General features: G+C 48.1%; 1 protein-coding gene across 1 annotated transcript in view; it reads right to left on the bottom strand.

The window, feature by feature from the left end:
• Nucleotides 1-13523: 13523 nt before the first annotated feature.
• The window catches only part of LOC144105008 (multidrug resistance-associated protein 1-like), a 156264-nt gene continuing 153632 nt past the window's right edge, over nucleotides 13524-16155 (bottom strand). Inside the window, exon 29 of the mRNA XM_077638229.1 lies at nucleotides 13524-13809. Coding sequence (XP_077494355.1) covers nucleotides 13698-13809 — 112 coding nt within the window. The 3' untranslated portion in view covers nucleotides 13524-13697. The remainder of the gene's footprint in view (nucleotides 13810-16155) is intronic.

Below are 16155 nucleotides of genomic sequence, written 5' to 3'. Positions count from 1 at the left end.
AAACAGCGCATCGCCGATCGCCTAAGTCCTGCAACTTCTCGAATCATCTCGTACCTTAAAATTCTTTGCACTTAGAAACAACGCGACGAAACACAGACACCACGAAGAAACGGCACATACGAGCGCTGAAAACTAGGGCCGTTTCTTCGTGGTGTCCGTGTTTCTTCGCGCTGTTTCTAAGTGTAATGCATTACTAACTAGCCCGGAACCTTGCTCTTCTGAACATCATCTCTTGTTCTTTGGGCTCTATTAATTGTTTCACCTCTGACCCAAGTTTCATCTGCTCTCAGGCCGCTAATGCGATTTGCCGGTCCCGCACCCTCTCCTTTTGCATCCGTCACAAGATCCTGCCCCCGAACGTCCTGGCTCTATTCGGCACAGCGTTCTTGTGTGCCGTTTCTTCGTAGTGTCCGTGATTCTTCGCGCTATTTCTAAGTACAATGCATTACCAACTAGCCCGGAACCTTGCTGTTCTGAACTTCACCTCTTGTTCTTCGGGCTCTGTTGATTGTTCCACCTCTGACCCAAGTTCCATCTGCTCTCAGGCCGCTAATGCGATTTGCCGGTCCCGCACCCTCTCCTTTTGCATCCGTCACAAGATCCTGCCCCCGAACGTCCTGGCTCTATTCGGCACAGCGTTCTTGTGTGCCGTTTCTTCGTAGTGTCCGTGATTCTTCACGCTATTTCTAAGTACAATGCATTACCAACTAGCCCGGAACCTTGCTGTTCTGAACTTCACCTCTTGTTCTTCGGGCTCTGTTGATTGTTCCACCTCTGACCCAAGTTCCATCTGCTCTCAGGCCGCTAATGCGATTTGCCGGTCCCGCACCCTCTCCTTTTGCATCCGTCACAAGATCCTGCCCCCGAACGTCCTGGCTCTATTCGGCACAGCGCTCGTGTGTGCCGTTTCTTCGTAGTGTCCGTGATTCTTCGCGCTATTTCTAAGTACAATGCATTACCAACTAGCCCGGAACCTTGCTGTTCTGAACTTCACCTCTTGTTCTTCGGGCTCTGTTGATTGTTCCACCTCTGACCCAAGTTCCATCTGCTCTCAGGCCGCTAATGCGATTTGCCGGTCCCGCACCCTCTCCTTTTGCATCCGTCACAAGATCCTGCCCCCGAACGTCCTGGCTCTATTCGGCACAGCGCTCGTGTGTGCCGTTTCTTCGTAGTGTCCGTGATTCTTCGCGCTATTTCTAAGTACAATGCATTACCAACTAGCCCGGAACCTTGCTGTTCTGAACTTCACCTCTTGTTCTTCGGGCTCTGTTGATTGTTCCACCTCTGACCCAAGTTCCATCTGCTCTCAGGCCGCTAATGCGATTTGCCGGTCCCGCACCCTCTCCTTTTGCATCCGTCACAAGATCCTGCCCCCGAACGTCCTGGCTCTATTCGGCACAGCGTTCCTGTGTGCCGTTTCTACGTAGTGTCCGTGATTCTTCGCGCGGTTTCTAAGTATATAATGCATTACTAAATAGCCCGGAACCTTGCTCTTCTGAACTTCATCTCTTGTTCTTCGGGCTCTATTAATTGTTTCACCTCTGACCCAAGTTTCATCTGCTCTCAAGCCGCTAATGCGATTTGCCGGTCCCGCAACCTCTCCTTTTGCATCCGTCACAAGTCCCTGCCCCCGAACGTCCTGGCTCTATTCGGCACAGCGCTCGTGTGTGCCGTTTCTTCGTGGTGTCCGTGTTTCTTCGCGCTGTTTCTAAGTACAATGCATTACCAACTAGCCGGGAACCTTGCTTAAATACTGTTCCACCTCACCTCCCCTCTGGTAGTTTTCTCAACGCCATATTTTTTTAATGGTGACCAAATGGCAGTCCGTACCGAGTTTCCGACTTCAAGGATTTCCGCGCCCGGGTTACGGAGCTTCGTGATATCGTTTGCATTGTATGCAATATCAAATGAGCCATGTTTGGATAGTAATTTGAGAGACTAGCTTATTAAAACAGAAGATCGCTGACTCGTGTGACAAAATTTCGGAGCACATTCGGAAAGCAGGTGCGGAGCGGAATCAATATTGCCAGCGCGTGCCGTAGAGAATTGCAGAAAACTGAAGAGAACCCCGAAGGGCGGCCTAACCTTGTGTGTGTTGCTGCCCGCCTCACTTCTCTCGCCAGCGCGGCGCCATAGGAAACATGTCCGCGTACGCCGTCGAACAATCGAGAGGAGGAGGAGGAGGAGGAGGAGGAGGAGGAGGAGGAGGAGGAGGAGGAGGAGGAGGAGGAGGAGGAGGAGGAAAGGCAGGGAGGTTAACTGGAAGAATAATTGGTTTGCTACCCTACACGGAGGGGAAAGGGGTGAGGGGATAAAAAAGTAAAGAGAAAGGTGAGTCAGTGTGAAAATTCAGCGTTCGTTAAAGTCACAGCCCATCGTGCAGGCCAGAAGTTCGCAAGAAGCGAAGCAGTGCCTTGGAGGCCTTCGCGGCCGACGATCGCCGCGGCCAGTGGCCGAGAATCTTAATTTTTGTCAATGGGCGTGGATCTAGACGCTCAAGCACACCGCAGAGCGACTGCCTTTCGGCGATGTAGGCAGGGCAGTCACAAAAAATGTGGGATATAGTATCGTCATACCCGCAGATGGCACATGCAAGGTGGTCGGCCATACCGATTAAGAACGAGTAATGGCTTGTGAAAGCTACACCAAGCCACAGGCGACACTGCAAAGTTTCTGCACGTCATGGTAGGCTGGATGGAAGCCGGAGCTTCATTTCTGGGTCCAAGGCTTTTAAAAGTGAATTGTAAAATTGGCTGGAGGCGATGAAAACTAGTGCCTCATTAAGACAGCTTGCAGGACTGCACTCGTCACGCCGATGTAGTCATCTCCCTTCTTGCTGAAGTTCACTGCTTGCGAGAGAAGATGGGGTACTGTCCCGCCATCTTGCGTTGTGAGCAGCCCCTTGTGCCACTCGCGACTGGGAACGCCGTTCCTGGTGCGGAGGAAACTACCAAATTCTGCTCGGGTGTCATTCAGCGAGGGTGCAAACTTGTGGCTAAGGCTTCCTCTGTGCCCTGTTTTGTACTAAATCCTCTACTTCCCAGAATCGGCGAGGCCCGGCATTCACTGCTGGTTGAGGTACTTCAAACCTCACCGTAATCCATAACCACAAGTGCCTATAGGCCACTTATGTTTTAAAACTGTCCTAATTCCATGTGCACTCCCTTGAGTAACCACCTGCAGTCAGGCAAAAGCAACCTCCTCAGCTGCCGGCGGCTGAGGCATGAACCGTACTCATCTCTCCGCCACCCAGTCGACGAGGAATCTTTCCGTTACTTGATGACTTGCTGATGTCGCTCACAGACTGTTTATTGAAGATCTCCGCGGTCATCTATGCAATCATGCCCTGCCTTAATCTGAAACTTGGAAAAATGACCTTGGCGAAAATAAATTCACATACACAAAAGAGATGAGGAGACAACTGACAGAACGTTGTCTCTTTTGTGTATGCGAATTTATTTGCGCCAAGGTGTTTTTTCCAAGTTTCAAGATGCTAAATCAGCTGGTCCGGCAACATGCCTTACTCTAAGGCGAATAAAGATGACAACTGTCATCCCTACTGCGGGTATTTTAACTCCATCATGTACGCAGTATTCGGACTAAGAGAACGGAATTATTCACTAGTACTCTTTTTAGGATAATGGAATGGACTTCAAGAGAAGGCAAGCGTGGCATGGGGCAGCAGAAAGTTAAGTGGGCTAATGAGATCAGGAAGTTTGAGGGGATATGATGGCCGCCGCTTGCAGAGGATAGGGTTAATTGGAGAGGTATGGGAGCGGCTTATTTGTCTTGCAGTGGGCGCAGTCGGTCTGCTGCTGCATCTGCCACTGATGATGATTTTTCTTTTTGTTTCCCGGTTCAAATTTCAAAAATCTGACTGCCCAGAAAGACGGAATTCTGCGCTTTCTTTCCTAGCAGCTGTGCCATTCTTTGCAGTGACGGCCCTGAAACAGGACCAGAGGAGAGGGTGGAGGAAGAATAATTAATACAGTTGGTGGTTCTCTATAGTGTGGAGGCCGCTCCCCATGATTTTTGTTTAATTTCAGAGCATCACTAGCCCCTAAAAAAAGAAAAGCCGCCAGCTGGTGTGTGCACAATCTTAGCGATGAAAAGAAAAGTAGGCGGACGTCATCAAGAGGCCACATGACACACACAGCCAGCAGAGAAATGCCACTACTGACAATCGTATACATTTCGTTCGTCTATATACGGGTGTTACAGGGAAGACTGTAATTTTTAGGAATATTATTTTTTAGGTAAAAATATTGCTTTTGTGGTATGGTATTGCCAAGTTTTGCGGACACCAAAAAATCGGTGAATAATTTTAACTAGTAAAATGTCTAACTAATTTTCAATAATTAACTTTTTAATTATTAGAGGTGGGCAGCTGGCTGCAACTGAGATTTTTGGCTGGTCGTTAGTAACCGCCATATCAGTTTTTAGAATTTCGAAAACGTGAAAACCCTCGGCGCTGAAACACAACAAATTTTGGCTTCACCGTGCCAACGTATACCTGCTCATCTGAAGAGCATGAAGGCAAAGCAATCCCTCCAGTGCACGCAACTAGTCGAAGGAGCGAAATTTTGTCGAGCCAGCGGCAAGGGTAATTGCGTTTTCGAAATTCTATAAACTGGTATGGCGCTTACTAACTACCGGCTACAGATCTCTAATTTCAACCAGGCGCCAGCTCTAATAGATAAAAAGTTAATTATTGAAAATTAGTTAACCATCTTACTAGTTAAAATGATTCACCGGGTTTCTGTGGCGTACGCCAAGCCTGGCAATACCGCGCTGCAAAAGTCAGTTTTACCTCGAAAATCCTAGTTTTAAAATATACTTAAATTCTTGCTTGTAAAACCCGGAATTTTCGCCATTGGCCGACCTTCCCTCACTGCAGGGCAAAGGCCTCTCCCCTGTCTCTCCAATTAATAATGTTTTTTGCCAGCAGCAGCCACCGTATCACCGCAAACTTCTTAATATCATCCTATGGTTAACCTATTGTCATGACGTCTCAGCTATTACGTAAATCCGTGGTTAATCATGCACCTACAAGCCGCCTCCCATGTCACGCTACCACTTGAGAGGGAATTAACCACGTTGTCATGATAACCGGTCGACGCCGTTGGCTAGAGGGCCTTCTGAGTGGGGCATTTACTGCTTCTTTCTAGTTTTTTCCGACCATAATCATCAGCAGCAGCAGTAGCCTTACGACGTCCAATTCATTACGGAGGCCTCTCCCCTGTCTCTCCGATTAACCCTGTCCTTTGCCAGCTGCATCCACCCTTTGCCTGCAAACTTCTTAATCTCATCCGCCCACCTGACCTTCTGCCGCCCCCTGCTACGCATGCTTTCTCTTGGAATCCACACTGGTACCCTTAGGTTCCAGCGGTGATCTTGCGTTCTCATTACATGCCCTGCTCAAGCCCATTTATTCCTCTTAACTTCGACTAGAGTGTCATTAGTCCCTTGTTCCCACGCCCACTCTGCCCGCTTCCAGTCTCTTAACGTTGCAACTATCATTTTTCTTACCATGCCTCGCACCGAGGGACAGTAATGCTTTAGCATTCCCGCACGTAAGCTGTCTTAAGTGTTTGTCTGTCGAACTGCCTTTTTGTTTTATGAAATTAAACCTCTTAAAGCTACTCAGGTTGCGAGGGACGACAGAGTGAAAGGCTCCGGATAATTTGAACAACCTGAGGTTCTTTACACTGCAGTGGCATCGCACAGTACACGGGCTTCTAGCATTTCGCCTGCATCAAAACGCGACCACCGTGGCCGAGATCGAACCCGCGTCTTTCGGGTCAGCAGCCGAGCACCGTAACCACCGAGAAACGGCTATGGCTTGCTCCTATACACGGACACGGTTGGGGAATCAAATGCTCTGGAGGGACTAATTAAAAAAGACTAAAAATAAACGTGTCCCGCCTCCTGCCACTAAGAATAGTTCTCTTGACTTCAAATCTGTCTGTGCTCTTCGTGCGTGCTTGTTAAGCCGGAGGCCATCAGCTTTGCGGTTGCCACGCTTATTGGCAGCCCCAGTGCCGTCTTCTACTCCTTCCTGAGGATCGGCTGTACTTGTTCTTTATCCTGGTCCAGGTGTTAATAGGGCAGACATTAGGTTGATCTGCTCACCACTGGAGCCCTTACTAACTCGAGCGTGTCTTTCTTTTTCGTCCCCTTTCTTCTATACGTCACTCGCGGAATCATTCTTGTTATCCGGGCCGCAGATTCAGACGGCAACCTAATCGTGTGGTCAGTCCTCCAATTGAACTAAATCCACATTCCCAATACTCTTAGCACTTGTACTTCTGGTATGCGAGCCACAGTTAGCATAACCGTGGGGTCAATTTTACCGTCGTATCTAGGTCTATGTATTTCGTACTTTCTGGGAAAACATGCATGACAGTCCCCTAACCCTTTCGTAGCAGTCGACACAGTCGGCGGCCACTTATAGCCTTTACTTCTTGAGGGCCAGCGCGTCCTCCGTTGTCCAAATCGTCACATCATTGGCATATATTGCGTACCGAATGCCACCTGCGGTGTTCAACTTCTCCGCCAAACTGATCATAGCGATCGTGAAGAGAAGAGGGGAGATTACAGATCCTTGAGGCGTACCCTTGTTAGGCATCGTGATCCTGTCCGACCTCAGGTCCCCCCTCCCTACCTGTTCATAAGGAAGGCCTTGACGTCACCGTGAATCTTTCTTCCGCAATGCAGGTTTTTCAGAACCGATAGTACAGCTTCGTGGCTAGCGTTGTCGACTGAGGTCGAGGGCCGTGACCACGGGCTCTCTATACTTTAGAACGCTGCTAAAATTGCCTCATTCAGGGGAAGAAGCACGTCTTGCGTCGATAGCTTGGGTCGGAAACCAAAACTCGTGTGTGGCATAAGGGGCCATTGTCCTCCAAATTCTTTTGAAGCCTGATCATAACGATCCTCGCATGCAGTTTCCGTAAGCACGAGGTCAGTGAGATAGGCTGCAGATTCTCCTAACTTAGCATCTTGCCTAGCTTGGAGATGGTGGTGATCTCTGCGTGCCGCTACTCCTCCGTTATTCCCCGCCCACCCCCCTCTCCCCCCAGTGTTCATTCAAAAATTTCGTGATGCTCTCAATGAAGAAGCGTAGCTTGTTGGGCCAGTTGGTGCATGGTATGAGGAAAACCAGCGAAAAGGACGCATTCACAAGGAGGAGAAGTACACAGGACAACGCTGGAACACAACTGAAAATTCTTTACTTCGCCAACATCAGAACAGGGCGCACATGCGCGTGAGCACCACAAACGCTATCAAAACAGCAAACACAAAACTGATTAAGCGAGCGAAGAAACATGTGGCAACCTATGTCCCATTCATGAAAGTGTATTCTTTTGCCGTGAACCTGACAGAGCTGTCGCTGACGCATTCAGTTCCTAACTGCTTGATTTTAAAAGCTTCTAAGATTTCTCGTTCTATCTGTGTTTTGCCGCGGCCGATGATGTTGACATTATGGAACAGAGGGGTGCATTCTTTGCAGTGGTTGCAATGTCTTGGAAGATTTGCTGTGTTGCCTGGCTGCAGCGAAGTGCGGTGCTGCCTCATACGGTCGTTGACGCATTGACCCGTTTGACCTATGTAGGCCTTGCCACAGGACAGTGGGAGCGAGTAAACAACATCGGTTGTGCATTTGGTGAACATGCTCTGGTGTTTAACATTACGTTTCTTTTGTGTGCTGATTTTTGAGATACGTGAACAAAGCGACGACAGTTTGGTGGGCGCAGAAAAGACTACCTTAACACCGTATTTCATGGCTACCTTTTTAACGTTATGTGAGATTTCATGCCGGTATGGCATTACAGCAGGTCTGGATTCCTCACTAGGCGTTTCATCTCTTTTATACTGTGACTTAAATTTAGTGGTCAAGGTCTCAGCAATAGAAACGAGGACGTCCTCAGGGTAGCCCGCTGACCTCAAGCGGTCAAGTTGCGCTAAGAAACTCCTTTGCATATTGTGTGAACAAGACCTGCGCAGAGCATTACCAAGGCAAAGGTTGGCAATGCCTCTCTTCACAAGTTTGGAATGTGAGGAGGAGAAGGGCAGCAGGCTTTTCTTGGTCCGTGGAGAGTAGCTCCAGCAAACATGGCTTTCATCAGAGAAGGTGAGAGTCAAATCTAAAAATCTAATTGAGTCCTCAAGGGGCACTTCATGAGTAAAACTCAAGTCAGGACAGGTATCGGTAAAGAAGGCCAAAATGTCATTTGCAGCCGCTTCGACACTGTCACGGGAAGTTAGTTTCAAGAAAATGAGTTTCGCCTCTAGATTTCTTATAATGGCACTGTCCATTTGTCACAAAATTCGGCACATTTTCGAAAAAACCGGCGCTGCGCCTAAGCAATCGCGCCCGCGCGGGGTAAAAATTTCCTCCCCGTCTTAAGATGCCGAATTAAGTTCTAAGCCGCGAGGGCATACATGCACTTTTATTAAATATAAAAACAAAAAGTAAAATGGCGCCGATGGCATTCCTAATGCTTTTCTCCATCGGTACTCTGAGATCATTTCCTACTACCTTTACGTGATTTTTTAATGCCTCACTTGATCAAAGTTGCCTGCATAGTGACTGGTTAATCGCAAGAGTAGTGCCAGTCTTTAAGTCCGGTAAAAAGTTAAATGATGAAAACTACCGGCCTATTTCACTTATATGTACGTGTTGAAAGTTGCTTGAGCACATAATAGCTCATCATATATACAACTTTCTTGAATCGGTCAACTTCTTTGTCGAATTTCAGCATGGGTTCCGTAAAAACTTGTCCATTTCAACACAGCTATTATCCGTAATTCATGACTTTTCTCTGGCCATTGATAATCGCGAAAAAAAAATGCAATCTTCCTGGATTTATCTAAGGCATTTGATTGTGTGCCGCACAACTTGCTTATTGAGAGGCTAAAAGAAATCGGGATGCTAGACAGTCTTATCAGTTGGTTGCAAGCGTACCTACAGAATCGCAGACAGTTTGTTGAATGTGGTGGAATGAGGTCTGAGTGTCTGCATGTTCGGTCCGGTGTACCGCAGGGATCTTTGCTGGGACCGCTTCTGTTCCTCATATATATTAATGATATTGCTCAAGATGTTGATGAAGGTATCACTGTAAAATTGTTTGCCGATGATTGTGTCATTTATTCCGTCATCAAGAATTCTTCCTGTCAGCAACTACTAAATACCAATTTATGTAAACTCGCGGACTGGTGTGAACAAAGAACGATGAAAATCAATTTTTCTAAAACTGCGACAATAACAATTACAAATAAGAAACATCCCCTACAGTACGCTTACAAAATTGAAGATCAATGCATAGATGCAGTCACATCCATTAAATATCTGGGCCTGACAATTACTACCAATCTAAAATGGGATATGCATCTCAATGATATATGCTCGAAATCATTCAGGAAATTATGCTACCTACACAAGAAATTAAAAGGGTCCCCATCGAGCGCAAAACTTGTAGCATATCGCACCATGATTCAAGCAGTCCTAGAGTACGCCTCTATTGTGTGGGATCCGTATCATGCAAAAAACATCGAGCAGGTGGAGCGCATCCAACGTCATGCAGCCAGGTTCATCTCATCCGATTACCGGAAACGTTCTTACGTTACTAATATGCTGAGGCAGCATAAGTTGGAGCCCCTCCAGATGCGCAGACAGATTGCCAGGTTAAAATTTTTGCACTTACTATATCATAACAAAACAAGATTGTCACGTGATTCGTATTTACTTTGTGCACCACAAAGATCATCAAGGCTGAACCACACAAAAGTGATAAGACTTGAATAGGACAAATTGCCGGGCTAGTTGGTAATGATCCATTCTTGTTGACAGCGCGTTAAAGCACAGGGACAGAAGAAACACAGAGGACGACGTCACAGGCGCTGAACTTCAAGGCCATCCTACCTTATGACTCCGCTCACTCGAAGCTGGTGAAAAGAGGTATTATCCAAGTCTTCCTTTCTTAATTCCTTGAACAAGTCATGTGAGCACAAACTTCAGGAAAGCTTCACAAACCAGATAAGCAGGCTCACGCACTCAGGGTACCCGCCACAACTGCTTAGTTCTGTTGCAGAAAAAGTTCTGAAAATTATCAAGCGCGAGAATGGGAGGGCTCCGGCTGAAGCGCGCAAGCAATATAAAAAGGCTGCTGTTATCCCCTACATGCACCAAATTTCACACAACCTTAAAAAAATTGGAAGCAAAGCAGGAGTGGACGTCGTTTTTTCCGCCCCTCAGCGCCTTTCGCAGCTCTGTAGGATTGTAAATGAAAAGGAGAAAAGAAAAAGGGGTTGCACCATTCGGCACAGAGATCCCTCTACGGCATGCGCGGAAGGCGTCGTTTACTCAATTCCTTTGTCCTGTCGCAAGGTATACATCGGCCAAACAGGCCGATGTATCAATGATAGGCTGAGGGAACACAAGAACGATTTATCTGGTACTTCACTCAGGAATCTGCCCGTCCACTGCCGAAACTGTGACCCACAAAATCCATGCCATCCTTTGTTCGAAAAAGCCACTGTGATAAAAAAGCACAGGAACAAGTTGACACGTGAAATAGTGGAAGCAACCGAGATTGCTAGGCACGAGGGTGAATGTGTAAGTGCACCCTCGGTTTCATTGTCGAAAAAAGAGTTAATCTTTCTATCGGGGCCTGTTTGAAGTAGTAATGGTTTTACAAAGGAGTTAAACAAAAATTTTTTTCCCACTATTATCTCCTTTTCGCTTTTATTGTTTTTATGCACCTCATCTTTTAGCTTTAGCCGTGTTTTTTGTTGATTCATCTTTCATGATCCACCCAGTTTTTATCGTTTTATCTATCCAGTGCATTTTATCTTCTGTGTTTAGCCGCGTTAATTGTAGGCTTCACCTGTATCGTTAAATTTTCGTTTGCCTATCCAATCACCACTGTGCTTTTTCATTGTTGGTTTTTTGCTTGCCACTATGCTTTTCTTTTTTCGCCACGTTTGATTTTTGTTTTACGCGTATATTTTGGTTCAATGTTTTCGGGAACCGTCTTCAAAATTCTGTCTGTCATCAGCGCCACTATTTTCACGTGTCGGAGTGTTTCTTTCAAATGACTTGGTAAAGTTTTTTGCATCTTCTTGCTCTGCTTTTTCCTGCTCTGTTCAAAATTTTTCGGTTTTTTTTTAGCCTTTGTCATTTTGCCCCACCTGCCTTATCATCTCTGTTTCCACGAGCGCATAAAACTTTCGCCGCTTGGTGGCGTCTCTGTCATGGGTATGTATGCAGTGTTTCGATGATTCTTGAATAAAGTTGAAGTTCAGCGCCTGTGACGTCGTCCTCTGTGTTTCTTCTGTCCCTGTGCTTTAACGCGCTGTCAACAAGAAAAGTGATAAGGCCATACAATGCCAGGACTAAGCGTTCCAAAAATCTTTTCCCATGCACAATCGAACAATGGAATCGCCTGCCTGCTTCGGTTGTTGAATGTACTAACATTAATACATTTGAGCGTTCTTTGCAAGCTTACTTTTTGTACCCCTCTCCTGCCTGAAATAAATAAATAGATAAAACAAAAACAGCTGGGAAGGACCCCCGGAGAGTGCGTAGCTTTGCGTACTGCTGCAACTCAGCTCGCCGGCGCGGCGCCAAAGTAAACATAGACACTCGCGTCGTCGATTTTTCTCGAATGTCGTAGAAGTTTTTGCTCGTTGTCGACGGCAAGGGGGTAACCTTGACCGCGCCAAAGTGATACCCTCTCCCCTTCGCTCCTGCACCGATGACTCAGCGTGCCGCCAATGACCTAGATTGTTCTAGAAGGTGGTTTCCGCGCTCGACAAATGGGGTCGCGCGCCCGGCGGGAGAAGGAGAAGGAGTTTGTGCAGTTTAAGCTGCGTGCATGTGCGCGCCTGCCTTGGCGCGAAGAACAAGCAAACGCGGGTTGCGCCTATAAATGAGGGGCTTCAACCGCTGTCGGTTAGCCCGAGCCGCCGTTTAAGCTTCCGAGAAGCGCGCCCGCTCGACTCCCCACCACTCGCCCAGCCCTGACCAGCGAGGCAACGTGCGCCAACCTGCGGGACGGCCCCGTCGAGCTCCTCGGGTCGTCGGACTGTCGCAGTGCCCGGTGAACAAATTGTGTTTTGGTTGCTTATCTCTCTGCGTTAGTGCACTTTAGGTTCAAAGATTCTGTTAAATTGTAATCTCTCTCGATTGTTACTTTGCATGAGTTGCTTTGTATTTGTAAATCACTTTGTATATGCTAGTACGAGTGACTGTAAATTCCTCTGTACCGTCTCTTTGCTGTATAAACTTTGTTTCGTTTTGTGAACCTTAAGCTCCGACCCATTCTCTGGCTTGCGACCGGCGAAAGCTGGGCACCAAACGACCAACCCCTTTGTCACTTGGTAGCTGGTCTCCGGCTGAGCTTGCCACGCTGAGTCGAGGGCATCTCCTCTGTGACCGGACCGCTACCCCCACACGCTCTAAGGGTGTCTGGGAGCGCACGAAAAAGTGCGTGAAGTGGTGACACCATCTTTTCTGCTCACAGAGCCGTGCTCTTGAGAGCCATTCTGACCGCCGCGTACACCTCTTCTATCCTGATGGGACGGTAGAGTTTCTCAATTTCGATGTCTCGATATGCTTTCGTGCAGCCGGGGATGTACACGTCCCCCACGTACCATTTTTATCTTATCTAGTAACTCCTCATCGTCACCCGGGCAGCAGTGGACGATTCTGTGAAGCGTCTCGCTGTTTTCCGCTTTAGACTTGGTCGGGTCGATCGATGAGATTCATGAGCAACGCCAAACTGTTGGCCGTGCCTAGCGTTCCCTTGAGCAAGTCGCACAGTTTCCCCACTTTTATTTAGAGATGAAGACCGAGATAGAAGAGATGAATGACATATTCGCCGGAGTAACGTGTAGTAGAAAGCGCGTGTACAAGGCGTTTCACATATCGCCGAACATAGGAAACAGCGACTCGAATATAGGCTTGTGGTGACTACGCTAGCCAGTTTGGTTTCCTTTGCACCGTCCAGTGGCTGCGGCTCAGTTGCATCAGTGACTTTCATGAAAAAAGCAGTTTATGGAGCCAGTCTGCGTATCTAATCGTCGTCATAAGCCTGACTACGCCCACTGCAGACCAAATGTTTCTCCCACATCGCTCGAGTTAACCCTGTCCTCTACAAGCTGCGGCCAGCCTATCCCCGCAACCTTCTTAATCCTGTCCGCCCATTTAACCCTTAACCCTTAAGTACCATCGTTTATCTTGCCGTCTCATCATGGGGTAATTACTCCCGCGTCGTGTCCCGCCTGTCCCGTCTTTGTCTTGTGCTGCGCTGTTCCTGCCACGACACCTTGCCCTCTATCACCGTCGGTTAGTTGCCCTGATAAGTTTGAGCATGTGTCATGAAGACATCAATCACCGTAGGCCTCCTCCTAAACTATACAGAGCTTCAGCCTTCATTCCAGAAGGTTTTTGGTTATTAAATACGGACACCAAAAGATGGGTTTGGCCGCAGTGCGATTTTAACTCACCACAACTGCACTCTTGAGCATGAAGATTTATTCACATGGTAACCTTAGTGTGCGGAAGTGAATAAGGCGTTCCTTAAGCGCACTAAACAATGGGCGTGCGTAAACAACATATAAAAGCAATGAATAGTAAAGCCTATCAAAAATAAGAAGACAAAACAAGAAACGGCAGAAGCTGCTGGCAACGGTCAGACGAGGTTCGCATCCTTGGCTAGCTGGTAGAAGACGGATGTCTCTTGCTTGAGGAGTTCTTGAGGCGCGTCGAACTCCACGATCTGGCCACGGTCCAGTACCATGATCCTGCAGTACAAGGATGAAAGGTGTTACACGTTTTCGTTCAAGACACAGCCGTAAATCCTATGCCATACTGTAATTATACCGAGGCGTATATGCGAGCCAGTGCGACTTACATAGGGAAGAAAATACTTGGCAAGGAGAAGAGTAATCGTCAACCTTCCTGTTAGTTCATGACGCCGAGCGAAAGGCGCCTGCCCTGCGCGAACTCAACAGCCTGTCCGCTTTGAAAGGGACTAACGAGAAGAGGAACTGCACCACTGCAGCCAAGAGATATTTGATCAAGAGTACTTTCCACTATGCCTCCTTTTCTGTAGTTAAAGCTATGACCTAAAGGTAATAAGAGCAGTCGTTCTTTTCGCAAAGAACAACAGAACATAAATATGTCCCACTGCGCTTCATTCCGAAGTGATGGTGTCGCCCAAAGATTGTAGACTCTATTCAAAAGGGTGGAACCCCCCCCCCCCCCCCCCTATTGCAGACAGATTTGCTTGTTGCTTATTCAGTTTGACAGAGGAAGCGCATAAACAAATGGACAGGTGACCGTACGATGTGATGCGCCAAATATGCATTATGATCACCTTTTCTGCTTCTGTTTTCATGGTAACAAATAGTATAATAAAAGACATTGACAGCAGAAGGACCGCTCGAAGCACGTCGCTGCTAACAAGTGAGGCTAATTTTGGTGCTCTCCGGCTCCTTCCAAGGCCTTTGAGAGCAAGAGAGCGTAGGATACAAGAGTACCCTGCACTTTCCCCGCGCCAGCGGCGGGCGCGCCAGTCACGAGACCTTGCGCGCCTCCCGGGAGTTGGGAGAAAAGGCACTCCTGCTACAGTGACTAGACTCCTGCTACCCGCCCCGCTACAAACAATCACGTGACGTCGCGACAGCTCGCTGGCCCCTTAAGGAGGGCTACACTCCTGAGTGTGTAACCAATTGCTCCGAGTTAGGCAATACCCGAAGGGTTGAAACAGGAGCTCGCGGCGGGAAGCGCTCTTTTGCCTCTTACCAACCTGCCCGGAGGGACCTATTTCTGTCCGCCAATTCACGGACCCAACGCCGATCGACAGCGACTACTTGGTGTGTCTACCGAACCTCTATTTTATGTGATAGAACATTCTTTCTAGCGCGAGATAAACTACTTGCTAGGGTGCTCAGCCGCTGCCTATTTCGTCCGGATCGGCCGTGGCTGAGACTAGGGCTGGGGTTGGGGGGGGGGGGGGGGGAAACGTGTCGCATACAGGTAACGCCTGCGTGTAGCTGGCACGGAAGTTCGTCTTGCCGGTCGGCTGGACGCAGAGTGACCCTGTAAGAGATAGCTATTTTGCCGTGTGCTGCATCACAACTCCAAGGGTGGTTGCAGTGGCCCCAAAAGCAGACATATGACGCCGACTCCAGACCCGCACTCTTCCCTCCCCCTATCTGCTCTCCCGCATCCACCCAGGAGCATACACCCCCTCCTGTACCCAGCGCACCTGCCCCTACCCAACTCTTACCCACGTTCTCCTTGAATGCCCTTCGGACGCTCCCCCGCGGGGCCCGAAGCTTCTGACCATGAGGAAGGAATGGAAGATCCTACTGCGCTCGAGGGACCCGGCCAGGCAGAAGACCGCTACTGCCCGGGCCGCCCACATCATGGCACTCCATTTACTCGTGAACGTGTAGTGCACTGGGGTCATGCGGGGACCCAGGGGCCGATGTGTCCCGGTTTCCTTGGTCAATGAAGTTCTCTCTCTCTCTCTCTCTCTCCATTTAGCGCGGCCGCCAGAGGAAAAATTGAGGGGGCACTTAATAAACCATAGCGATAATTATTATTTGCTACTGTATTCTTAATTAGTGCCTTCTTTTATTACAAACACTCATTAGCATACATTAGTAGGCACACTACACCACGAAATACACAAAGCTTCCTTTCAACCAAGCCAAACGAATGTTCTTTAACGGTCTTGGGGCAGTATGTCTGACTCGCAACCTAAGGGTTCCCAACTAATCATCCCAGCATTCTTTTCAGCCGAACTAATTTACATCACATCCTGATATGTCATAAAAACACTTCAGTATGCTTCGACGTCATAACCACAATTACACTCCAATTTTAATCATTTTGATTCCACAGCTCAACGTGTGACGTCATGACCATTTTGATCAAACGGGATTTTCTTGACATCCGAACGGCCACGCCAACCCCGACAGCAACGGCGGTTTCTCCGCTAAACGGGAGCTGAAAGCTGTCGCGTAAAAAGTGGGCTCGGCGGCTTTGCCACAACACAGTTCCCTCATTCATTCGACTCGGTATGCATTTAGATAGTCCATGAAGTCTTTTTGACCAACAGCTAGTTCTTGGTCCGCTTC

The sequence above is a fragment of the Amblyomma americanum genome, chromosome 9 (assembly GCF_052857255.1).
Source record: "Amblyomma americanum isolate KBUSLIRL-KWMA chromosome 9, ASM5285725v1, whole genome shotgun sequence".
Classification (NCBI taxonomy): domain Eukaryota; kingdom Metazoa; phylum Arthropoda; class Arachnida; order Ixodida; family Ixodidae; genus Amblyomma; species Amblyomma americanum.
Note: the sequence above shows the minus strand (reverse complement) of the source record. Positions and strands in the feature narration are given on the sequence as shown.